At 41.2% G+C, this 27,977-nt stretch overlaps 1 protein-coding gene across 1 annotated transcript in view; it reads right to left on the reverse strand.

Annotated features, from left to right (window-relative positions):
* Positions 1-1,025: 1,025 nt before the first annotated feature.
* ifngr1l (interferon gamma receptor 1-like) overlaps positions 1,026-27,977 on the reverse strand; it is a 63,953-nt gene continuing 37,001 nt past the window's right edge. Inside the window, exons 2-7 of the mRNA XM_060820625.1 lie at positions 15,616-15,745; positions 15,334-15,515; positions 13,981-14,144; positions 11,800-11,956; positions 4,450-4,559; positions 1,026-1,486 (exon numbers count right to left, since the gene is read on the reverse strand). Of these exons, the coding sequence (XP_060676608.1) occupies positions 1,253-1,486; positions 4,450-4,559; positions 11,800-11,956; positions 13,981-14,144; positions 15,334-15,515; positions 15,616-15,745 (977 nt within the window). The 3' untranslated portion in view covers positions 1,026-1,252. The remainder of the gene's footprint in view (positions 1,487-4,449; positions 4,560-11,799; positions 11,957-13,980; positions 14,145-15,333; positions 15,516-15,615; positions 15,746-27,977) is intronic.

The following is a 27,977-nucleotide window of genomic DNA, read 5'->3' on the forward strand; positions in this document are numbered from 1 at the left end:
GGTCTGGCAACATCTATGGAGAGAGATACAGTTAACAATTCATGATTCTTCTTCCAAATTGGGGTTGATGATAGTCTTTGGACTCAAAACACAAACTCTGTTTCTCTTTTCCACATGGCAAATCTGTTGAATTTCTTCAGCATTTTCTGATTTAATTTCAGATTTCCAGCATCCACAGTACTTTGAGACATTGCTGCATTATGAGAGCAGTTTTGATCCCAGAAGACTCGTTAAACAAGCATGTTATCGGGTATGACTTTTGTCCACTCTGTTACTAATTGTTATCAGAGTGAGGAATGTATTTCAAATGATCTGTTGTTCACTTGTGTGTGGGACTACCTGATTCAGTATGTGGGATAGTCAGTCAGTATTCCCCCCCCAAAACAGTCTCATCAAAACATTAAAGTTGAGGTCTTTCACTTAGAATGCCAATGTAATTTGAGGATCTGCTGAATGGTGCAAGTGCTGTGCCCAGTTGAAATGATTGTTATAAGTAGTCAAAGAAATGGCCTTACAAACTGTTAATAGTAAACTGCATCTTCCTCCCAATGGAACTATATGCTCAGCTCTTTAATGATGTGGTTCCACCTTGTTTCCATGGAAAAGAGCTCAGGAATGCCACCTTCCTTTTACTGTTTAATGCAAATCAAATCATAGCAGATCCCAATAGTGTTATTCCAGTGAAGCCCAACGACAAAAATTGCATCAGGCATTCAGTGAGCTCTGTTATTATTGAACAACAAAAATGGAAATCATCGCCCATGATTGTTTTTGAAGAGTGTCTGGGAGATTTATCTGGGAGATCTCTCCATTTCCTGTTCTGTACTCATCTTTCATTCAATATCACCAGGACAGATATACTACTTATGACGTAACGTATGCAAATTGGCATTTGTTTATTGTGAACACACTTGAAATTTAATCCCTGTTTCTCTTAAAATTTGAGGATATGAAAGCCATTATATAAATGTTTGATTTTTATTTCTTTTGCAATTTTATTCGAAGCCAAAATCCATATATACAGTAAACATACCAAACAGTGAATATATAAATCCCAAATACTGGGAGAAGTTTTGCTACCACAATGTAAGTTAAACCAATATTAAACTTCGTGTTGTACAATCCTGAAATACAAAATCTTTTATGAAATTCCCTAAGTCATTAATTACACAATAATGATGCATAACATCTACCAGATGTTTGGGGGACATGGAGCTATATTACAACATGTGCGCTCTTAGAAATTGAAGAATTAAGTAATATTCAACAGAGTTTGAGGTTGATCATATGGCCAGCCCTTCCCAGCATATTTCAGATCAACAGTAAGTGGTTCTGTGACATCTGGATTTGAAATGGGCTTTGCCACTTCCTCATAAAAATCATTACTTTCGACTGGACACACATCCTCACATTTAATCACAACAGATACTGCATCCTCCTCGATTTTCATATCAGCATATGGCTTGATGGCCTTAACAATAAGCATCTAGAAAATAGAAATTGAAATTTTAGTTCAAAATTAGAGCACAGATAAACTCAATGCCTATGTGCTAATCTATTAAAATCTATTAATCAAATAATTGTTAACACCAACAATATACAGAATCAAGTTGCTTAATGACTGCTTGCATATGCTTCAATTACATTACACAGGGAATTTTGAGGGCCAGTAGTAAATCACCCAGGGCAGGAATCCCCCGATGTGGGGTTTCAGCCTGGGATTATTTGAAATGTCAAACATTGTGTTCTCAGCTCAGTCGAATGGATGCCATCAGCGCTTCCTTTGCCTTTTGCTCTGAGCATCCTTTCCAGCTGTCCCACTTGCACCCCTCCTCTCTTTCTCATCAGTATAATTTTGTTTCATTTTTCAGTAGTCCCGTTGGGAATTTAGGATAGTGGGAATGGAGGTTAGGGCAGTTGAATGTTCCTCTTGCAAAATGTGGGAGGTAAGGGTCACCTCTAGTGTCCCTGCCGACTGCATCTGTGGAATGTCACTCAACTCCAGCTCCTCAAAAACCAAGTTAGGAACTGTAGCTGGCGCTGGATGAACTTTGGATCATTCAGGAGGTGGAGGGGGTTATTGAGAGGAGTTACAGGGAGGTAGTCACATGTCAGGTAAAAGAAGAAGGTAGATGGGTTACTGACTGGGAACAGAAAGGGAACCAGCAGGCAGTGCAGGGATCCCCTGTGGCCATTTCCTTCAACAATAAGTATGCCATTTTGGAGACTGTTGGTGGGATGACTTACCAGGAATAATCCATGGGATACAGGTCTTTGGCACAGAGTCTGTTCCTGTTGCTCAGAAGGGAAGGGGGAAGAGGAGCCGAGCATTCGTCATTGGGGACTTCAGAGTTTGGGTAACAGACAGGAGGATCCGTGAGAATGAGAGAGACTCACAGTTGGTATGTTGCCTCCTGCATGCCAGGGTTCGTGATGTCTCTGATTGTGTTTTCGGGATGTGGAACAGCCCCAAGTCATAGTCCACACAGGCACCAACGGCATTGGTAGGAAAGGGGATGGGGATTTAAGGCAGAAATTCAGGGAGCTAGGGTGCTTAGTGGTAGAACAAACAGAGTTGTTATCTCTGGGTTGTTGCCCGAGTCATATGCTAGTGAGGCAAGGAATAGAGAGACAGACAAGTTGAACACGTGGCTACAGCATTGGTGCAGCAGGATGGGCTTTGGATTCCTGGATAATTGGGTCTCTGTCTGGGGTTGGTGAGGCCTCTACAAACAGGATGATCTTCACCTGAATCAATATCCTTGGGGGGGGGGGAAATTTGCTTTGGTGATAATGACCATAATTCAGTTATGTTTACTTGAGTGTTGGAAAGAGATAGGTATATAGCGCAGAGCAAGAATCAGAGCTGGGGGAAAGGCAATTACGATGTGCTTAGGCAAGACTTAGGATGCATAGAATGAGGAAGGAAACTGCAGGGGATGGGCACAATTGAAATGTGCAGCTTATTCAAGGACCAGCTATTGCAGGTCCTTGATAAGTATGTACCGATCAGGCAGGAAGGATGATGTCGAGCACGGGAGCTGTGCTTCACTAAAGAAGTTGAATCGCTTGTCAAAAAGAAGAAGAAGGCATGTTATGATGAGATGTGATGCCTCAGTAAGGGCACTGGAGAGTTACGAGTTGGCCAGGAAAGACCTGAAGAGAAAGCTGAGAAGAGCCATGGGACATGAGAAGCCATTCGCAGATAGGATCAAGGAAAACCCTAAAGCTTTCCATAGGTATATCAGGAATAAAAGATTGACTAGAGTAAGATTGGGGCCCATCAAGCATAGCATGGGAATTTGTGCGTGGAGTCAGAGGAGATGGGGAATTGCTAAATGAATACTTTTCATCAGTATTCACACTAGAAAAGGACAATGTGGTTGAGAGAACGTTAAGATACAGACTACTAGACCAGATGGGATTGAGGTGCATAAGGAGGAGATGTTAGCAATTCTGGAAAGTGTAAAGATAGATAAGTCCCCTGGGCTGGATGGGATTTATCCTAGGATTCTCTGCGAAGCCAGGGAGGAGATTGCCAAGCCTTTGGGTTTGATCTTTATGTCGTCATTGTCTATAGGAATAGTGCCAAAAGACTGAAGGATAGCAAATGTTGTTCCCTTGTTCAAGAAGGTGAGTGGGGACAACCCTGGAAATTGTAGATCTGTGAGCCTTACTTCGGTTGTGGGTAAAGTGTTGGAAAGGGTTATTAGAGACAGGAATTATAATCATCTAGAGGGGAATAAGTTGGTTAGGGTATACTCAACACAGCTTTGTGAAGTGTGCCTCATAAACTTTATTGAGTTCTTTGAGAAAGTGACCAAACAGGTGGATAAGGGAAAAGTGTTTGATGTGGTATATATGGATTTCCGTTAGGTGTTTAATAAGGTTCTCCATGGTAGGCTATTGCACAAATCACGGTGGCATGGGATTGAAGGTGATTTAACAGTTTGGATCAGATATTGGTAGCTGAAAGAAGACAGAGGGTGGTGGTTGATGGAAATATTCATCCTGGAGTTCAGTTATAGTGGGGTACTGCAAGGATTTACAAGGCACGGTGGCACAGTGGTTAGCACTGCTGCCTCACAGCACCTGAGACCCGGGTTCAATTCCCGACTCAGGTGACTGACTGTGTGGAGTTTGCACGTTCTCCCTGTGTCTGCGTGGGTTTCCTCCGGGTGCTCCGGTTTCCTCCCACAGTCCAAAGATGTGCGGGTCAGGTGAATTGGCCATGCTAAATTGCCCGTAGTGTTAGGTAAGGGGTAAGTGTAGGGGTATGGGTGGGTTTCGCTTCGGCGGGTCGGTGTGGACTTGTTGGGCCGAAGGGCCTGTTTCCACACTGTAAGTCTAATCTAAATCTAATCTAATCTGTTTTGTGTCCACTGTTTGTCATTTTTATAAACAACCTGGATGAGGGCATTCCTTACTTTTTTAGTAGGGATAACTTACCAAAGATTTTGGTAAGACTAATTCCTTCTTTACAAATATCCAGATGATGCTGACAGTTATAAGCCCTATGAAAAATGCAATCGCAGCTACATGTCCAAATAGAATTTTTTCTGGAAGGCAAAAGAAGAAACCAAAATAAAGCATTACAACTTTGTCCTGAAGGTAAGAATAGAATTATACAATTATGCTGTATAAAATGTGATGCAAAATACTGTAACTTTCCTTGGAGTGATGATATTATTTAAACCTATACCACAGAGCAGAACATAACAACTTCTCTTAAAATGACGACCAAAAAATTCTTAAATGAAGCCCTGACCCTATTCCTAGTCCCAAAGTCAAAGGAATTTCTCTATATGAATCACTAAGTTAAAATAAAATATGAAAACACAATAAAGGGGTATAATTAAAACACACCTAATTATTATACATAAATGAAGTGCACTAGAAAGCCAATTTGTACTTTGGCATTAGTAGATAATGTACCTTTACATATCATTAAGATAATCATTTCAGATGGGAGAAATGGCTCCAGAAAATCAACAAACTGAATGACAGTGCAGCAATCCTTACAGTCTCTTTGAGGAACATTTTTTACTCAATTTCAAATCCAACCCTGTCGCTTCTGAGGCCCTTAACATCATTAGACACAAAGAATACATGCAATTCTCACATACCCCACAGTGTACTTCTTCTTCTGTCTGAAAATCGTTTATCCTGCTGCCCAGCACTGAGGGTTTTTGGTTCTATATTTTAATGTCAATTAACATAATACTCTATTATTCCTTTTGTTTCTCTGATACTATATTGTCATTGAATACGAATTGTAATGAAATAATGCTAACTGCCATCACTAAGTGGAAAATGTCTCAATGTCAATGGAAGCTGAATTAAAATTAGCAGGATAATCAAATAATATGCATTCTGTGACATTGAGACGTTGTATCCATGGAGTCCAAGGATTGGAGGCGAGAGGAATAGAGGGATATCAATTTGATTAACATCACAATTTGTTCCACTAATTTCTCAAGGATTTTCAATGCATTTTCTCTTATTCATTTGTCTAACAAAATATACTTGATACTCCATATAATGTACTGTAGGTCATATTATGGAACAGGAAATTCGACGTTTCGGGCAAAAGCCCTTCATCAGGAAATGGTGAAGGGCTTTTGCCCGAAACGTCGAATTTCCTGTTCCTTGGATGATGCCTGACCTGCTGCTCTTTAACCAGCAACACATTTTCAGCTCTGATCTCCAGCATCTGCAGACCTCACTGTTTACTTGTAGATCATATTATGAAAGGCAACCTTTGAAGGCTCCAGTACTACTCCCAAAAACAGGGTATGACTCATCCACCAAATATAAAATATGAACTACCAGTGTACATGGCTTCTATTTTGAAATGTGAGAAAAATAATATTAGTCAATCATATTAAATGACCATGGCATGGCTTATTGAATGAAGTAGCTGTACAAAATATTTGAAACCACAACAAAACTATTTCAAAATGATCAAATTTGTTGCCTTTGCAGCAAATTCATTCTGAATCGCTTTGGGAATAGTGGCATTGCAAGGGTCCTGTTCTAGATCAACTGCGGCATTTTTGGTTTCAGAATCACCCTTCCAGGACAAACCATATCTCTCTCCATTTACTGAATTGGAGTATTTAACATTCTTGAATGATCTGATGATTTTTGATCTTGAAATTTGAAAACGAAGCCTCATCAAACACAGCTGCACTCAAACTTCTACTCTTTGCTAAAGTTTGTTCCTCATTCAACCAACCACCCATTCCAATTGCTGTGAACATGATTCTCAAAGTGGTTTGTTCAGGCACATATCCAAAGGTTGAACTATGCATGTTAAATCTCCTGAAATAACTACACTGTGGATGTTATTTCTTCACAGGTGCATCTTGGTCTCATCAGTTACAGGTGATCTGAATGTGTCCCACAATAATATACAGCATTTATATATATGGGATGTTTATTCCACACCTTACTGATCTAGAACTTCGCTTCATCCTTATCCATCTAACAGCACAACAAATCTCACAAGGAACTTGGAATGCTCACATTTGAAAATTACCAAAAGCTTCATTTTTATTCTTTTGGTTACACAGGTTATGCATATGAAACTGTTTTTTCATGTACTTTTTTCTCATTAGAATTGTTTCAAACATTTCCACTCAGCAGTCTGTCTAATAGGAGTGGGTGGCACGGTGGCATAGTGGTTAGCACTGCTACCTCACACCGCCAGTTATTTGGTGAGTTAGTAAATGCTATGAGTTGTAATTTAAATCCAGCTTTATCCTTCATTTATTTTCCAGGAGGACCAATTTCAAATCTCAGTTCGTCAACACCATATTATGTGTAGTCTGCTCTATGTGGTTAGTGGAGCGTGAGCTTGTGGGTGGTGTTTTAAATATCACTTAAATGTCCTTTAGTGAAGGAAACTGCTGTCTTTACCTGGTCTTGCAACATGGTTGACTCTTAACTTCCCTCTGAAATGGCCTAACTCAGTCATATTAGTTAGTAGAAAAGGAAGAAGGAATGAAATCAGCAAGATCACCAGGTATTAACTAAGGCACCAGAAACTGAAACAGCAAACATAGCTTTGTCAATCCTAAGATGTCCTTTTGGCTAGTATTTGGGGGCTTATGCTAAAATTGCATGAGTTGTCTTACAGACTAGTCAAGTAACAGCCTGTCGGTCTCAGTCAATGCTCACAGAAACATACCTTACAGAATATGTCCCAGACATCACTATCACCAACCCTGGGTATGTCCTATCCTATCAGCAGGAAAACCAGCAGAGGTGTAGATCAGTGGAATATGATTGAGAAGGAGACACTCTGGGAGATTTCAACATTGAGCCCAGTCTTATAGCATCAAGTAGACAAAGGAACCTCCTGCTGATTATAACATTCCCTCCTCCCTCGGCTGATGAATCAGAATTCCACCTTGAACAACACTTCAAGGAAGTGCTGTGGATGCAAGGGCACAGAATGTACTCTGGGTGGGGGATTTCAATGTTCACCACCAAGAATGGCTCGGCAGCAGAACTACAGATTGAGCTGGTCAGGTCCTAAAGGAAATAAATCTTAGACTGAATCTGCAGCAAATGGTGAGGGAACCCACAACAACTCACAGAAAGGTTTTTGAGGAAGGCCACTGGACTCAAAGTATGAACACTGCTTTCTCTCCATAGATGCTACCAGATCTGCTGATATTCTACAGCCATTTCTGATTTTGTTTATCTACAGGATTTCCTTAGGCTAATGTCCTTAATCAAACCACCTTCACTGATTCATCAATGACCTTTCCTCCTCTTGAGGTCAGAAGTGGGGATGTTCACTGATGACTTCACAATGCTCAGCACCAATAAGGATTCTTCAAATACTGAATCAGTCTATGTCCAAATGCAGCAAGATCTGGACAATATCCAGTCCAGGGCTGACAAATGACAAGTAACATTTGTATCACACAAGTCCCAGGCAATTGTCATTTCCAACATGAGAGAATCTAACCATTGTCTCTTGATGTTCAATGGCATTCCCAATATGAATCCCACACTATCGACGACAGAGGGTGACCATTGATTAGAAGCTGAACTGGACTATAAGTAATGTGGTTACAAAAGCAGATCAGAGGCTAGGAATACTGTGGCAAGCAACTCAATTCCTGACTCCCCAAAGTCTGTCCACCATCTACAAGGCAGTCACTAGTGTAATAGAATACTCCCCATCTGCTGGATAAGTACGCGGCACGGTGGCACGGTGGTTAGCACTGCTGCCTCACAGCGCCTGAGACCCGGGTTCAATTCCCGACTCAGGCGACTGACTGTGTGGAGTTTGCACGTTCTCCCCGTGTCTGCGTGGGTTTCCTCCGGGTGCTCCGGTTTCCTCCCACAGTCCAAAGATGTGCGGGTCAGGTGAATTGGCTATGCTAAATTGCCCGTAGTGTTAGGTAACGGGTAAATGTAGGGGTATGGGTGGGTTGTGCTTCGGCGGGTCGGTGTGGACTTGTTGGGCCGAAGGGCCTGTTTCCACACTGTAAGTCTAATCTAATCTAATGTAATCTAAAAACTCAAGAAGCTTGACACCATGCAGGTCAAAGCAACCCACTTGATTGGCACTACATTTACAAGCATCCAATCCCTCCACCACTGACATTGAGTACTATCTACAAGATGCACCGTGGAAATTCTCTTCAGGGAACACCTTCCACACCAATGACCATTACCTTCTAGAAGGATAAGGACAGCAAATGGTTTGGAATACCACAACCTGCAACTCTCCAAGTTACTCACCATCCTGACCAGAAATATATCACTGTTCCTTCAATGTCAATGGATCAAAATCCTGGAACCCCACTATGATAGCAGTGTGGGGACACCTAAACCAAATGGACTGCAGCAGTTCAAGAAGGCCATTACCTTCTCAAGGCAATCAGGGATTGACAATGAATGCTGATCCAGCTAGTGGTGTCCACGTCCCATGAATTAATTCAAAACCCCCAAAACACCACCATAAAACAAAAAAAAAGCAACTTCCTTTTAACCCAACCTGTATCATGCCACTTGAACCAATGCTCTGAGCAAACAATTTATTATTTTATTCACTCAGCTGGACCAGCACTTACTGTCCTCATTGCCCAGAAGTTAAAAGTCAGCCACATGCAGACTAGGCCAGGCAAGGATGGCAGGTTTGCTTCCTGAAGAACATTAATGAACCAGATGAGATTTTATGACAAGCAGCAGTGGTTACATTGACACCACTAACACTTTAACAAGGGATTTATATTACATTCAAATTTTCACAGTTGGGAGTTGGTGGGACTGAACTCATACTCTCAGAAGGTTAACGGGGGTGTTCTGGATTACTAGTCCAGTAATTACCACTATGCCAGCACTGCCCAGAGGCTAACTGCTAAATCAAGGATGGCACTTCACGGCTGAAAAGGTGGATCAGGCGGTATTATCCTTCATGCTTTTTGGTGCCAACAAAATGGATGTCCATTGACTTGTAAACTGTGAATACAGTATGTCCCCAGTTGTATGTTCAGATTATAATCCAAGTAAAGGGAGTGCATCTGAGATGCAAAGACTCAACAAGCTCACTTAGAGCCTTATTAAGAGAAACTAATGTGGTCCTTTATAATGAGATTTTAGATAATAGTTAGGGGTGTGACAAATATTAGTTATCATGGGATCTGCAGGTTAACACAGATATAGGACTGATTAACACATGGCTGAAAATGTGCTGCTGGTTAAAGTGCAGCAGGTCAGGCAGCATCCAAGGAACAGGAAATTCGACGTTTCGGGCAAAAGCCCTTCATCAGGAATGAGGAAAATGTGTCCAGCAGGCTAAGATAAAAGGTAGGGAGGAGGGACTTGGGGGAGGGGCAATGGAGATGTGATAGGTGGAAGGAGGTCATGGTGAGGGTGATAGGCCGGAGTGGGGTGGGGGCGGAGAGGTCAGGAAGAAGATTGCAGGTTAGGAGGGCGGTGCTGAGTTCGAGGGAATTGACTGAGACAAGGTGGGGGGAGGGGAAATGAGGAAACTGGAGATATCTGAGTTCATCCCTTGTGGTTGGAGGGTTCCCAGGCGGAAGATGAGGAGCTCTTCCTCCAACCGTCGTGTTGTTATGTTCTGGAAATGGAGGAGTCCAAGGACCTGCATGTCCTTGGTGGAGTGGGAGGGAGAGTTAAAGTGTTGAGCCACGGGGTGGTTGGGTTGGTTGGTCCGGGCGTCCCAGAGGTGTTCCCTGAAGCGTTCCGCAAGTAGGCGGCCCGTGTCCCCAATATAGAGGAGGCCACATCGTGTGCAGCGGATGCAATAGATGATGTGTGTGGAGGTGCAGGTGAATTTGAGGCGGATATGGAAGGATCCCTTGGGGCCTTGGAGAGAAGTAAGGGAGGAGGTGTGGGCGCAAGTTTTGCATTTCCTGCGGTTGCAGACGTGCCGGGAGTGGAGGTTGGGTTGGTGGGGGGTGTGGACCTGACGAGGGAGTCACGGAGGGAGTGGTCTTTTCGGAATGCTGATAGGGTAGGGGAGGGAAATATATCCCTGGTGGTGGGGTCCGTTTGGAGGTGGCGGAAATGACGGCGGATGATACGCTGTATACGGAGGTTGGTGGGGTGGTAGGTGAGAGCCAGTGGGGTTCTGTCCTGGTGGCGGTTAGAGGGGCGGGGCTCAAGGGCGGAGGAGCGAGAAGTGGAGGAGATGCGGTGGAGGGGGCATCGTCGATCATGTCTGGGGGGAATCTGCGGTCTTTGAAGAAGGAGGCCATCTGGGCTGTAGGTATTGGAACTGGTCCTCCTGGGAGCAGATGCGGCGGAGACAAAGGAATTGGGAATATGGGATGGCGTTTTTACAGGGGGTAGGGTGGGAGGAGGTGTAGTCTAGGTAGCTGTGGGAGTCAGTCAGTTTATAGTAGATGTCTGTGTTGATTCGGTCGCCCGAGATAGAAATGGAAAGGTCTAGGAAGGGGAGGGAGGAGTCTGAGACAGTCCTGGTGAATTTGAGGTCGGGGTGGAAGGTGTTGGTAAAGTGGATGAACTGTTCAACCTCCTCGTGGGAGCACGAGGCAGCGCTGATACAGTCATCGATGTAGCGGAGGATTAACGCATGGGCCTTGGATCCTGACCTCAGGATTAAATGAAAAACCTGAACCTGTATTTAACAACTGCATGTCAAAGGCACACCTTTCTCAGAGGCAGTCTCTTAACTGATCACTTCCATGCTCATTTTACTATTAAAACATGTACAAGGTGCTGAGGCAGGTAAATTTTCACAAGAGACTTTCAACCTGGAAGTGCCTGTACATACATATACTTAGAGCTACAATCATCAGGTGCATAGTCTTTAGGCTCCTCAAAGCTGAGGCATAGACAACCACCTGGTGCAATGTTTGGACAACAGGAGCAAGCCTTCCTATCTCTCGGAGACAGAACTGCTGGTTTGGATGACATCCCACTCCTCTAACATTGAGGTTCTCTCCATAGAGTTGTGTTGCTCTACTGAAAACTAAATGTCAGTGCACTCTTGAAACCTGGATTCATGATCAACTTTATTGGTCACATGTCTCCACGATGCCGACAGCCCATCCACTGTCTGTCCATGGGAAAGTTCTTCAGTGGCAGAAGCCAGCCTGACATTGCTCTCCCCTATTTTCCTGGAAGGATCCTTCTCTGTCTTCAAACCCACTTTCACAGAGGAGGAAATATTTAGCCATGGGCTTTATTTGATGTATTTGGCCATTTCCACTGACATTTGAATGGCAGTAATTTACAATGCTACCCGAGATATAATTCTCGCTATGTTCTACATTTTAACACACTTACCATGCAAACTTAAGAATTGGACTTGGAAACACTTTTGTGTTGACCATTCTGTTTTCATTTCCCATTGCATTGAATTCACTCGAGCAGACACACACGGAGTGAATTTTGGTTGTGTTATATTAAGCTTAAATTTTGATTTTCGAGTTGCACAATTTTTCTACAATAAAAGAGGAAGATTATGACAATTTACTTTAATATCTGTATAATTTATGATATGCCTGAAATTAATTTGTCTTTTCATAGCTGTCACCAAAGAAACGTGTTTTTTTCCAGTTTCAGTGTAAAATAGAAGCTGCCCAATATCTTGGACATGGGAGGACAACAACAAATATTTTTTAACTTGACTCATGGTAAGCATTCTTGCCTCAATTCGAGGTTGTGGGATCAAGTCCAACTCTATTATTTGTTATGGATTGATTGAATTTCAATACACGTCATTAAGTGAAGGGACCTGAGATATCCTTAAGATTTAATGGATGGTGTAGACACATAATGTCTTTATTTATTTCATGCTGGAACCATGGGCATTTGAAGAAATAAAACAGAAACCTGGCAAAAGAGGTGTTTTTTTTTGCAATTATTAGACAAATTAACGAAGTAAACTCATCAGTACACCTAGTGCCATATAATTAGTCTCATGGATAAAATGTGCAATCAGGGAGTTAAATTTTTGGTAGAGAGAGATTTCAGCGATGCACCTCCATGTGCTAAATGAGCTTTAGTGAAAAAATTTCCAACCAGTTATGTCAATGCAAGGATAATAACTTGATGTGGGTGAGAGGAAAGAAAGAACAGAAAAAGGGACAAAGAATAGGAAAGACAGCAAAGAAAATCAGGAAATTACAAAAAGCAGATTAGAGGGTGAATGGATTACAATGGGTAAGATTGTCAAATAAACAGAGCTGGAGAAAATGTGTGGGGTAAGTTCTGTTGCTGAAATTATATGATACGTTGAACAGGAACAGGACTTAGATGATGGCAGGGCCGTATCCAAAATAGCAGGTTGATCAGAAAAGTATTGCATTGGTCAAGTGTAGAAGTAGGAAAAACATAGATGAGATTTCAGCAGCAAAGGTTGAAGCAGGGTCAGAGACAGTCAATTAAATGGAGGTTCGGGTTCTTCATGATGATTCCAAAGGTTAGCACAAGGTCATTCAGTAAGGTTGTAGATAATATAATTCAGCTCCAGACAGTGGCCAGGAAGAGGAATGGTTTGGGAACAGATATTGTTCAAAAACAATAAATTTGCTCTTCTCATATATACTTGGAGGATCTTTCTGATCACACAATATGTAATGGTGAGCAAATAGCATAATAAATTAAAGGCAGTGAAAGTTATTATCATCAGTGTGCATGTGATTGATGTTACCGAGGGGCAGCATGTATGAGACACCAGGGTGGGGTTTGGAGAAACGATAGACCCTAATGGAACATGAGCTAAACAAATGGGTTGTTAAGTTACAGTTAGAATCCTGGGCTGAGTTTCAGGCGAGTTACTTTATAACTTATACTCAAATCAGGAAAATGACACAGAAGAGATTCAGTAAGATGGCAATATGGATGAATGGCATCATTTTATCTGGAGAGACTGGAAAAAAAACAGAGAATCATAGAGATTTATAGCACAGGAAAGGGTCCTTCAGCCCACCGCATTTGTGCCAATCAAAAACAAGCATCTGACTATTCTAATCCCATTTTCCAGCTCTTTGCCCATAGCCACGTATGCCTTGACATTATAAGTGCAAATCTAAATACTCCTTAAATGTAATAAATGTTAGGCAAGGAATTCCAATTCCCACCACTCGCTGGGTGAAAAAGATTTTCATCAAATCTTCTGCCTCACTCATGCATATATTCTCATAGTTTCACCCAAGCTGTGGCTTTAATGAATATTTTCTGCACACTTCCTGTGACATAATTCATAAAGAAAACACAAAGTGGTTAGTCCAAATTCTGAAAGATTTTTAGAAATAGGGAAAATATTCCCATGATTATATTTTTCTGTTAGCAACAGGAGGCAAATTTAAGTTCATGACCAAAAGAACGTAGGATGCATTTAAGGAACAAAATAAGGAACATAACTGACCAAAGGCCAATGGTCATGGTCATTGAGGTTATGCTCACGTAAACTGTGCACATCAACATTCTGTTAATGACATTTCCTTTTTCAGTTGTACATACCAATTCATTGTGTCCTTCTTGCCAAACACAAATATCGCACCGTAAGTCATGGTCTACTTTCCGGCCAGTTGCTGTAGTGAGTTTCGTAACAAAAGGGTATATACACCTCAAAACTACTTTGTGCCCATGAACTGAAATGTCTACTGTGGGTGCACCTATTGTGGCTGTTTAAAACATAGAAACATTATAAGTAATTAACTAGCATTTAGAATTCTGCTAAAGACATTATTCATAAAGGATAGCTATTATTCACAATAATTGAGTGGCATTGACATTTTTACAAAAGTGGGATTATCGTTTCAGTTAAATCAGTGGATGCAAACATGTCACACAGACAGAATATTACGATGAGCACTTTCTCTGCTTACACCAGTGATGTTCACATTCCATGAAACAATTTTTTTTTAAAAAGTCACATAAAGATGTGATCAGGGCTAATCCAGGCTAGGAAGGCCTAAGGAATTATTGCAGCATTTTCTTTCACTTACCAGATTCTCAAGAAGTTCAGCCAAAAGAAAATCTCTTATATTTATCTATTTTAGTTGAGCTAGTTGTGAAGCCCCTCAGATAAAAAGATGACACTTGCTCATGGCAAGAACATGTACACAGAGTCTTTTAACATGGGGAAGCTATTGAGTTGAAGCTACCTCACAATTCTTGCTGACCAGGAAATATTCCCACTCTTATCAGCTAACACGGTGTATTGGAAAGATTTACAGTCTAATAATTGTGCCATGGCTAAGTCCTACTGTGAAACTTGAACCCAGAGGTAGGGACACCACCACTGCATCATAGGATCTCGCACCGTAGCCAGTCAGCTGCTGCCACTGCACTTCTGTGGTTGGATTTCACATAATGAAGACTGCCCCAGTGGAAGCTAATGTGGCACCAATGATGTAATTGTGCAATTACTTCTTTGCATTAACTAGACCTCCACTGATTTTTTTATGGAAACCTCATCATAATTTGTCATAAAATTGATATTACAGAGGGTTGGAGCAGGTAGTTAGGTTTGGGGGTGAGTCAGGACAGAATATATTTTGATGGACAAGATATTACAATCCTATGGCATAAGCAGTGTAGACTGGAGGGTCTTTTGGTGTATGCTATTGCAGAAGTAAATGAAATAAATGGTTACAGCACAGAAAGAGATGATTCAGTCCATTGTGTCTGTGCAGGTTCCCTGCAAGAGCAACACCACTAATTCCATGCCCCTACCTTTCTGTATATTTGTCCATTTATTCCAAAGTTCTGTTTTCTAATTACATTTCCTAGAAATGCAATCTATGTTCATTTCATTGATTTATATAGCTCAGCCTTCTGAAGTTCTGTTGAAATATAAGATGCACTTACCATTCTGTTGAAAACTGAATCTTTCCGTGAGGACAAATTGTGACTCCTCAAATTTTGTGATTGCTTTGACTTTGGCGTAATAGGAATTTGATGTACTAAGGTTCACACTAAAGGCTTCAGTGACGTCGCAGTGATATAAAGCAATGTTCGAACAGGGTGGGAACAGCTGCCATTGAGCAGTCCTACATGTAAAGGAGAAGCAAAGAAAGTCCTGTTCAGATTGAGAAATTTCAAACTATTTGAAATAATTATAACAGGTTAAATATTAAAATAAATACGCACTGGTAATCCCTGAACTGGACAGTAAAGTTTGTTGCTTCAGATGTCTTATTTACATAAGTCCATGTTAGTACGGTCTTAAAATTGTGTGACTTCAAAGACAAGTTCACTGGAGGAGAAGGTTTATGATAACCTGCAAAATAAACAATATTTAAATATAAGAATATGAGCAGAATCCAGATACACAAATTCATAGAAACATCATCAGAATTACTGAAGTTCTATAAATCCACTGCCAAAGTGTCCATATTCTGTGGTTTTGTTTAAAGGAGAAAGATCTGAAACAGCATTTAGAAATTTGGGACTTCCTGTTACAGTTTCCTAGTCACAGTGCTTCTCAGATGGAAAAACTCATTACGAGCTGACTGGTTTTGCTCTTCCCTACAATCAGGAAGTCATGGCAGATGTCAATGATTATGGGAACCACTGAATTAGAAGTCACAGACGTCCATTCCTGTGTGGGAGCTTGATGCCTGAGGTGGAAGATCCAGAGCATTACGGTCAAAAAAGCTGAGACATCTGAAACTTGGCAGGGGAAGCAGACTCCTCCTGAACTTCCTCTCATAATTCTAGTGAAATCCTATGATTGATGGCAACATCCTGCATGGCTAATGTCACACATCAATGTGCCCGAAGGGACTTCTACCCCTGTCTGCTGCTTGTTGGGATTCTCATAATGAGGCTTGGTTGGTGACCTGAATTTCTCATATGGACAAAAGGAAACCTTAATCGTCAGACACCAGGAAAAAACATCAAAATTTAAAAAAAAAGCTATGTAGCACCTCGTGAAAAACTGTGTTAATTTAGAACAGGTTGATTGTTTGCAGTTTGGAATGCATTGTGATAAAATACAAAATAACAAAACTAAGGAAATGTTTTCTTCAGTTCTGTAATGTCATCAATCCAAAGTGTTAGCTGATTTATACTGTCATGCAGCACAGAATCAAACCCTTCAGCTCAACTCTTCCAGGGCTGACCAGGTTTTCAAAACAGAAGCAGTCTCATTTGCCTGCATTAGATCCATGTTCCTCTAAATGTTACCTATCCATCTACATGTACAAACGTCTGTTAAATATTGTAACTGTACCCAGCTCTACCAGCTATTTCCATATACTCATCACCATTTGTGCAATAAAGTTGCCCTTCAGGTCCCTTTTAAATCTTTCCCCTCTCACCTTAAACCTATGCCCTCCAGTTTTGGATTCTCCCACTTTGGGAAAATGTCTTGGCTATTCACCTTACCTATGCCCCTCACGATTTTATAAGTCTCTTTAAGGTCACCCCTCAGCTTCCTGTTTCAGGGAAAAACATCACAGCCTATTCAACGTCTCCTTACAGCTCAGAGAAGGAGAGAGAGAGAGAGAGATCAATGTTATCATTTGAGAGGTGTGTTCAAAAGTATTTTTACAGAGGGGGAGAAACTGTTCTTGAATCTGTTTGTATGTGCATTGAAACTTTTATATCTTCTGTCCAATGGAAGAGTGTGGAAGAAAGTATAACCAAGGTGGGAAGGGCTTTTGATTACGTTGGTTTGTGATGAAGTTTAATATACATCATTTTGTTAATAATGATAATTAATTCAAAGTTTGTGATAAGATTTGTAGCTCGGGTGCTTGTTGTTGTGGTTCTGTTCGCCGAGCTGGGAGTTTTTGTTGCAAACGTTTCGTCCCCTTTTTAGGTGACATCTTCAGTGCTTGGGAGCCTCCTGTGAAGTGCTTCTGTGCTGATTCCTCCGGCATTTATAGTGGTTTGAATCTGCCACTTCCGGTTGTCAGTTGCTGTCCGCTGCAGTGGCCGGTATATAGAAGGTATACAGAAAAGCCACACGCACAGACCAAGTCCTGAACTATGAAAGCAACCACCCCAACACACACAAACGAAGTTGCATCAGGACATTATTCAAAAGGGCCACAACACACTGCAGCACACCAGAACTACAAAAAGAGGAAGAAGAACACCTATACAAGGTATTCACCAAAAACGGATACCCGCGCAATTTCATCAACAGATGCCTAAGGGAAAGACAACGAAATGAGGACATGCCACAACACAAAGGACTGGTCACACTCCCATACATCAGGAGCATTTCTGAACTGACAGCCAGACTGCTGTGACCCCTAGGATTCATAACAGCACACAAACCAACAGCCACTCTCAGACAACAACTCACCAGGACAAAGGACCCGATACCCAGCAAGAGCAAAACCAATGTAGTGTACAAAATCCCATGCAAGGACTGCACAAAACACTACATAGGACAAACAGGAAGACAGCTAACAACCCGCATCCATGAACACCAACTAGCCACGAAACGACACGACCAGCTATCCCTAGTAGCCATACACTGAGATGACAAACAACATGAATTCGATTGGGACAACACCACTATTAGAGGGCAGGCCAAACAGAGAACAGCCAGGGAATTCCTAGAGGCATGGCACTCATCCACAAATTCCATCAACAGACACATCGACCTAGACCCTATATACCGGCCACTGCAACGGACAGCAACTGACAACCAGAAGTGGCAGATTCAAACCAGTATAAATGCCGGAGGAATCAGCACAGAAGGGCTTCACAGGAGGCTCCCAAGCACTGAAGATGTCACCTAGAAAGGGGACGAAACGTTTGCCACAAAAACTCCCAGCTCGGCAAACAGAACCACAACAATAAAAAATAATGTTATACTCTATAGTTATACATTGCTAACATTTTCATTAGTGGTGCAGTGAAAATGTCACTGGATCAGAAATCCAGAACCACAGCATGAAACTCTGGGGAATGTGGGTTGAAATCTCACTACAACTGTATTGAATATAAGTGCAATTATCTGGAATATAAAAGGCAGTCAAGTTAGGTAATGGTGACTATCATTGCTATCATCAGTAAATGGAAAAAAAAGTCATTAATGTCTTTTAGAAAGGATATCTACCTTCTTTACCTTGCGATGGTCTACATTTGGCTCTGAAAGCATGGCAATATAGTTAACTCTTAATTGGCTTAACAAGCTTCTTTGCTCAAAGGCAGTTAGGACTATGCAATAAATGCTGGCCATGTCAATAATGCACACTTACCCATGAAAGAACAAAGGAAAGAAAACACAGCAATAATGCTTGGAAGGGATAAGGGGGCTGCAGGATAAATGCATGATAGAATTGATACTGGTTCAAGGGTATGGGCCTTCATTTGAAAGTGGGAGATTCAGAGTAGTAGTGTTAAAAGTTGACATTCTTCACACACTTTAATGTTTCTGCATTAGTTGTGCTGGCATCGCATATTAATATCTATATTTCATCAACACTTGTAGTGGGAAGCACTAGCTAAACCACATTTTACCTGCTCAGATGTGATGACATACTTTGTTCTTCGTGAAGTAAATGCCACTTTGGTTTCCTCTGCTACATCCATCGTGCGCATTCGGTATAATAATAACATTAATGGTGTAACAAGAGTTTGCCCAGAGGCAATGCTAGATCAGTTTTTGAGAAATTGTGACTGAGAGCAAAAGGTCCAAATGACTTCAGGAACTCTGACCCTGAGGAAAACAAATTCATGCACGTGTAGGCAGAATGCCAATTTCTTTTTTTTGTAAAAGTGTTTCTCTGCTTTATAAGTTTGTATTGTAAACTCTAGATTGATTATGTCAGGAAATCATCAGCAGAGCCTGGCAGCTGTTGTGCCTTGTAAATCTCAGCTAAAGTTACACTTCAGCATGTTAAATGCAATGAACTCACTGCTACAGCATTGGCTCTCACTGTAACACATGTAAGCCATTAGCCATGTAAAGATTCTGAAACAGTGAGGAAACTAAGAGAAGGTACCTTAAAGACATCATGTTGGAAATTACTCCTACTGGACTATCTTGCAAAGAAGCAAAATCACACCTCTTTTAGGCACTATAAATGCAACGTAAACACAGAGCAAGCTTACACTCTCAATGTTTTTGATACATTAACAAAGCTACAATTAACTTCTAATTAAAACTTTCTCAGGCATTAATCTGATCACACACCTTGACTCCAGAAGAACATGGGCTGAAAACCTGTTAGCCCATTTGTTTGGAGTTTCTGCCAATCGTCTAATGATGCAATGATGGCAGGTCACACAAAGTCCCGAATAAAGTTCTCAGTGACTGTTGATGACATCACATAATACTCACTCATTTTAAAACAAGGTAGGTCAACATGAGCAAAATCATTGATGGTCTATTAGTAGTTTGGAACATGGGACTGGATTTTATGGCACATGGTCAAGCATGTTTTCAGTCAGAAATATGTTAAATATAACTAGTGACTAGCCCAGTGCTTCCCCACCCAATGCTGACACACTCTTGATGGTATGGAAAGAACCCATCATTTTTGGAAAGAAAGTTAATAAGAAATTAAGCTGCATAACAAACCAAACAGACCAAATGGTTCACTGCCATGCTACAATATTCTTGGAATATGCAGGCAAGTGGGAATTGATGGGCTTTTTTCTCAAAGCCAGACTGATGAAAAGGTGGCTAAAAAAAGTTGCTGAGTCTTTTTGCATGCAAGTAGTCCTGTTCAGTAGCTTCACCAGGTTGACAACTGGCATATCTTTAGCTATGCCTGGTGCTGCTCCTAGCATGCCCACCCATACCCTCCATTGAACTAGTGTTGATCCCCTGGCTTGATGGTAATGGCTGAGTGGGGGATATGCTGGGTTATGCGATTGCATATTATGCTGGAGTACAATGCTGCTGCTGTTGATGATCCACAGAATCTCATGGATGTCTAGCCTTGAGTTATTAGATCTGTTGGTCCCATTTAGCACAGTGATAGTGCCACACAACATGATGGAAGGTATTCTCGATGTGAAGATGGGAATTGGTCTCCACAAGGACTGTGCTGAGATCACTCATTTCTTCCAGGAGGTTGGACAATGCAGTATGTTTCATATGAGAGGAATTTCTCTCTCCCTGATTACAGGCCAGAAAAGTGAGGTGATATTGTAAGAATGAGAAAAAAATAGATTTCCAAAATTGAGACAATTTTTTTCTTCAAATGGATGGCTTGAATGATGACTTCAGATTCTTGCTCTTTTATACCACATATCTTATTTCCAGGCATTTGCATCTCATTAATGCACCAACTGGCCTTATTACGCATCATTTCAAACTCTTCTTTCCTCCACTGAGAATCTCAATGGGACAACTTCCTACCATGTAAATCAGTGAGTATAACTGCAGGCTGCACCTCCCTGAATTCTTGTCCCAGCATCATACTCCTACTTCTGCAGAATGACATCCCTGTCTAGCCACCACCCTCTGCCACCCTTCAATACGCAACTCTATTTTAGCGAATCACCAGCTTTGTCGCATCACCATGCCTGGTCTCAGACCAATTCAGACTCTTCTCTAATTTACTGTTGAAGCTCAGCAGCACCTAGGACATGCAAGTTTCTGTCATGTTGTTTGCATCCAAGGACATATACACATACATCACTATAGGATACATCTTATGGCTCTCAGTTTGCTTTCTTAGGACTCCATCACTTTTGCTTAGTTCTAGGCTGTCAGGCTCTGTCTATCATTGCTTTCTTAGTAAGGACTCATCGGCTTCAGCACTGATTTACAGGCTGCCAAATCCCATATGAGTCTCAATGCTTTCTTAAAGCACGAGATCTTTAGTGTTCAGTTACCAGCTGCCATCCTTTGTGGCTTGTTTTGCCTTTGAGAACAGAGGGTGCTTGCTGCACTGGGGAGCACTGAACAGTCTACCAGTCACTTCAGGAGTGAACTCATCATCGTGTGGCACAGCTATGTCAGCAGTTTATCTCTGCTTCAAGCAAGTGCAATGTGCAAGTCAAACTGGTGCAGTTGTTAGTAGGGTAAAGGGTGATGACAGTTAGTCAGGGACACTTCCACAGTCAGTCACTGAATCTCAGAATCAGTATGGTGCAAAAGGAGGCCATTTGGCCCATCTTGCCTGCACCGATTCTTCAAATGAGCATGATTATCTTGTGGCAATCTCCAGCTTTTGCACCATATCCCTTCACTTTATTAATATCCAAATAATCATCCAATGTCTTTTTGATTGTCTCCTTTGAACCTGCTTCCACCACATTTCCAGGCAGTGCATTCCATACCCGAACTACTCGCTGTGTGAAAAAGATTTTTCTTACATCACCCTTGAATCTTTTGCACATCACTTTAAATCAGTGCCCTCTCATTCTTGTTCTGATTAAAAAGAAAAAAAAAGTCACAAGCAACTTTCCTGATCTGCCACAGCATCATCGTCACCAAATCTCCCACTTCTAGCATTACTGGTCAGAGTTTAACTGGGCCAGTCACTTCAACGCTGTTTGTCATTCACTGGCCCAAAATTCACTTCCTTTAACACCATTCACGGAGCATACTGCAGCAGCTCTTTGAGCTGGAAGCATCTAACAAGTGTCCTCCATTCTCAGCTACTGGCCACAATTGAGTGACATAAGTGGTATCAAAAGTTTGAGGAACAGCAGGGAGAAAGCTCCCTAAAATAAGGGGCAATGCCAGTGTTATGACCATTTTGTACTGCAGTGCTTTTTCCAATATCTCAGGCTCTTATGACCTCCCCTTGAGTGTTACAGAGTGGCTAGCTCCATTGACTGGTGGCCTCTTCGTGTGGACGTTTTGGAAGGCGCTGGTAGTGTTTGGAAGATGGCTGCTGCGCAATGGTTTCAAAGACCTGCTAACTGAACTAATCCCATTCACAGCTGCAAATGTGACCCACTGGTGGGAGTATATCAAGGACACAATCTGTCATGACCTATTTTCATCGCCCTCTGGGATGCCCCCCTGCCATTGCAGGGCCAGGAAAATTCAGCCCACAATGATTTCTGTGTTCGGTACCAATGAGAAAGGCAAGGAGCAATAAGATCATCAAACACCAGGGTCTCCAAATATCACACCATTCTGCTTTGGACAGACATAACTGCACTGTCACCGTTATGGAGTCAATACCTGAATTTACTGCCTAACACCATGGTGTGCTTGAAGCAAAGACGCTCCATTTCCTCAGGCTTTGTGGGAATTGTCAATTAATTTTTGTTTGACAGCATTGGCCACATCACTAGGAAAAAAATTGAACCAGTGGTTCCACCTCCTCCTGTGGAATATGATGAATATGTATTACAAAAACGATCAGTGCTCCCATAGAACTGAAACAGAGAACTCCAGACCATGGGTTACAGAAGTGAGATTAACTCAGGACTGCAAAATCCTGTTATACTGAGGACACTTCTGTTGTCAATGCAAAACATTCAAGTTTATGAGAAAAGTGCTAAACCTAAACAACTTTCAGTTCTTTAAATGATAACGCTTTAAACAACTTTAGAAAAGTGTGCATAGTCATTACTGTTGTACTTCATTCCATATGAAATACGAAGTCCTGAGCAATAACACTGCCCAACCTAGCTGACCCTCCATAACAGTCACATAAATCATTCCTTTGATGCCAATTTGTGAATGAAGGCTTTAATTATTAGATGGCAATATCTATCTAAATATATTCAAGCAATTCTTATCATAGCTTAATACTGCATTATATAAAACCTGTGAATAACCATCAAAATATAGAGTTAAAAGCATACAATTGTATTTGATTCAAGAAATAAAGTGGAACATAGAAACACTACTTTGTGATGAATCAGTTTAGATTCAAATAAGGCCAAATGCATTTGGGAATAGAGAGGAGGAGGAAAAGCAGAGGATCTTTGTTCATATGAATAAAGCCTATATACTTACTGTTGATTCACATGGGAAGAACATATTACAGGATGCTTCTGATGTACACATGGTAGCTCAGTGGTTAGCACTGCTGTCTCACTGTACCAGGGTCCCAGGTTTGATTCCAGCCTCAGGCAACTGTCTGTGTGGAGTTTGCACATTCTCCCTGTGTCTGCGTGGGCTTGCTCTGGTTTCCTCCCACAGTCTGAAGATGTGTGGGCCAGGTGAATTGGCCATGCTAAATTGCCCATAGTGTTAGGTGCATTAGTCAGCGGGAAATGGATCTGAGTGAGTAACTCTTTGGAGTGTGGACTGGTTGGGCTGAAGGGCCTGGTTCCACACTGTAGGGAATCTAATCTACATTTTGCCTCTGTCACCCACTCCTTCCATATTACAAGATACTTTCTCAAGTGCTGTGGTATCGTTAAGCTGAAAATTGGCTGGAAAATGTACCTTTTATCAAACTTTGGGGCATTCATTCCAGATATGGGAGTCAATGAGAGGGTAATATGGAAGATATTCATACACCATTTGCTCAAATAATTACTTACCAGTCACTCATACTGTGTTGTGCTTACAGTTAGCTGAAAAATGATCAGAATTCTTTCCATTGGTAAAAATGAGTTAAAATGAAAGGAGGATGATTGTGTTTCCTTCATTAAAAGTAAACGATAGAACCCTGATGTGAAAGAAAATAGTTAAGAGCTCAATTGTTCATATAGCTAGACTAAATAATCAAAATTTAATTGTCACTAACCTTTGATTTTTGCTTCTGCAGGCTTTAAGTAGCATCAAATTTAAGGAAATGCTTAAATGTTCTAGTACCTCTCCTTCAAAATATTCAACAAGGACGGTCTCTTACATTACTAACCAAATGCTAGTGACATTTCATCAATAATTGAGTTATGATAATTGCAAATGGGTTTCATAGCTAATATTCAGGAACAGAAATTAACTATCTCATATTGGAGAGTTACAAGCTGGGATGTATTTCAGATCCATTTCTTATTAAATTGCAACCAAATTTAAGGGTTGAAACCACACACACACACACACACACACACAAAGGACTTTCGGTAGGGGTGTCAACCTACTACATTCTCATTCAACTTGATATAACACAAGTTTTTGGATGTTACAACAGTAGCATAAGTGCAGCATTGCAAGGCAAGAGAATGATATGTCTTTTAAACCAATTTTACTTACAAATCTAGAAAGCTTTCCCTGCAGTGTGTCAAAACAGATAGTTCATCTCTGAAAGAACCAATTTTTAAAAAACTGCAATATTTGAAGTAATGAATTAAAATCAGAAATATTGGACAAGCAAGGGAATCTGAAAGAGAAAGGCATGCTAAAATGTCAATGCTCATTAAGTCCTGATAACAGGCCCTATGCAAAACAATAACATATGTTTTTGCTTTCACATTCTCACAGACTGACTATTGTCTGTTTTTATTTAATGGAAATACCCATTCATATAGAACTGTTTGTTTAGGGCTACTGATATTGTCATCAATTGCCACCTAAAAATAAAGTAGGGCTTTCTGCAGGAGAGTGAATTCCTTCTGTAAGTTTTGAAATCGAATAACAATCCTATCTTAGAAAGACTCTTAATTAGCAAGAACAATTACTGGTATTACTTCTTGAAACAGAACAAACGGATCCCATTGCATACCCCAACGTGACTGTATGAAATAGATACAGTAGGAAGGCATTCGAACCTTCAAACCTGCTCCACAATTCGTAAGGTCATGCCAGATCTGTTTGTGTTTCAAATTCCACATTGATCTCTATCTGCAATAACCTTTCATTTCCTTGTTTAATAAGATAGTATTTGGATTGAAATATAGTCATGCAGAAACTATCTGAGTTGACACACTCTCGCATGAGGCTCACACCCTGTAGATTGGCATCTTAAGCTTCACTTCAATAAAGTCCTTGTGTTCAACAAGCTGCATTATTGTACACTCAAAAGGTGGTGTCAGAAGAGGCACTGTGGTGCATGCCCAGAGCTGAACTAAAATGCACAACTGCAAATCTGTGAACTGCCACTTTAAAAGAAGAAAGTGCCAAGGTTGTGAATCTACAGCCAGAGCAGATCCATGGCAGAAGAGAACAGGTCTTGCAGCACACTGACACATGCTGGAGGCTGGGACAATCACAGGGCAGGATGCAAGTACTGCAGAAACATCATGCAAAAGAAGGTGGCATGTACAGATGAAAAGCACAACCAGTGCACAGGAAAACCAGTGTTTACTGCAAGAAAGTTGAGTAATTTTGCCCACAAGTCTAAGACCAAAAAGAGCCAAAACAAGCAGCATAGATGCCACCAAGAGAGTTACTGCCTGAAGATTCTGATGAATCACTGTATATCATACAACAAGTTGGTTCAGTCAAGCCGATAGGGGAGCAGGGGTTTTCTGACTTTGGAATAAGGATTGCAGAAGGAGCATGTCACATCAACATCAAACGTTATCATGAAGCCATCAACTCAGCAAAGGCACTGATTATAACAGACAAGCACCTTTCTCAAATCAAGCAAACTATCCAACCAGATGCAAATCTTCAACCATTGCAAGAAATAGTAACAAAAAGAAGGCCAGACAGCATGAGGATGCATCTGCTACTATAAGACCTTATTGGATATAGAAACATGAGTTGACAACCTATGATGGCATTTTGTTTAAAGGAAATAAATATCTCAAAGAAATTGTGAGGAGAAATGATAAAGTACATCCATGCAAATGACCAGGGAACTGAATCAAGTCTGAGGAAGGCAAGAGATGTGTTCTACTGATGGAACATGAGCAATGAAATCAAGGAGTGGAGTTTTTGTCATGAGTACCAAGATAAGCAAGTTTGAGAGCACTGATGGCATATAACATCCCAAATAGTCCAGGTGAAACTGGACGGACATCTCTTCATACTTGCAGGAACTGATTTTTATGTCCCTGGAGACTACTCTGATACTGAGAGGTGGTTCAGTTGACTTCAACGACTAGTACTGAGATTTGTGAATGTCTTAAAGTACATTTCAGTCACTGGCATTCCCGACATTGCCATGAATGACAGTGGGTCTGCTGTTAACAAGTGAAGAATTGAGTTGCTCCATTAACATCTGAGAATTTCAATGCAACACATTATCTCCACACGAACTCTAAATGGAAATGCTGCGGTGGCCAGGAAGATCATCAAAGGAAGCATAAAGATTTTGAAGTAATCCTCGAGAGGAGAAACGTAAAGTCTTTTCCCTGGGGTCGGGAGTTCAGAACTAGAGGGCATAGGTTTAGGGTGAGAGGGGAAAGATATAAAAGAGACCATACAGGCAACTTTTTCACGCAGAGGGTGGTATGTGTATGGAATGAGTTGCCAGGGGATGTGGTGGAGGCTGGTACAGTTGCAACATTTAAGAGGCATTTGGATGGGTATATGAATAGGAAGGGTTTGAAGGGATATGGGATGGGTGCTGACAGGTGGGACTAGATTGGGTTGGGATATCTGGTCGGCATGGCTGGGTTGGACCGAAGGGTCTGTTTCCATGCTGTATGTCTCTATGACTCTATGATACTAGATCGACTGAAAGCATGGACAGTAGGCCAGTATAAAGACTGACATTGTTCTACACACAAGCTGCTCTCCCAATGGCAAAAAAGTTATTAAAGCCAAAAGTAGTAACAAGGCAGTGAAAAAGTCAAGCCTGAAATGGCAGAAAGTTAATTTTCATTTCAACAAGACTGCTAACCACTGCCAGAGTTGGAAAGCCAGTCAGTGTGCATTCAACAATCTCCACAAAGCCAGACCAAGTAGCAACGTGGGACCTGCAGCTGTCAACTCAATGCAATGCAGTGAAAGTGAATGACCAGATAAACCAGCACAACCACAGCCACACATACCCAACTGGAGAAGCTGTTCTTCATCTATAGGTGGCTTATCGTACCACCTACAGAGAACACACATTAACCATTGGACACAAAGATCCAGAACAATCAAACAACAGAAATAGAGTAACAGCAGCTACCACAACAGTAACAAATGACTTGAAACCACATGCCAGTCACAACAACACAAACTTGAACCCTTAAGAAACCAGGAGAAAGTGAGGTCTGCAGATGCTGAGGATCAGTGTGGTGCTGGAAAAGCACAGCCGGTCAGGCAGCATCCGAGGAGCAGGAGAATAAGCCCTTCATCATTACTTAAGAAACCAACATGATTTAAAGAATATATGTGCAATGCATTCACAAAGACTGATATAATTAAATAGCTAAGGCATGAGAAGAGTAATTATATATAGGTGCTAATGGCTAACTAAAATTGTACATGAACATTTAAGAATTTTTTTTTCTTTTAGTTGGAGAAGAGGGATGTTTGAGTTCAAATACAGTCGCTAATAAAGTCTTTGTGTTTAACAAAATGTTGTCTCGAAATACAACCACTGTCTGCCTTTAAAAAATTCAATCACTCAGCTTCTACTGCTTTCTGAGGCAGAGTTCCAAGTTAAATAACCCTCATGGGAAAAGATTTTGCTCATACCTCTCTGAAAGGGTGAACTCTTAATTTTAAAACATTTCCCACTTCGATCTGGACTCATGCAAAAATGGCAGCATTGTTTCCATGTCAACTTTATCAAGAGTTT

The sequence above is a fragment of the Hemiscyllium ocellatum genome, chromosome 3 (assembly GCF_020745735.1).
Source record: "Hemiscyllium ocellatum isolate sHemOce1 chromosome 3, sHemOce1.pat.X.cur, whole genome shotgun sequence".
Classification (NCBI taxonomy): domain Eukaryota; kingdom Metazoa; phylum Chordata; class Chondrichthyes; order Orectolobiformes; family Hemiscylliidae; genus Hemiscyllium; species Hemiscyllium ocellatum.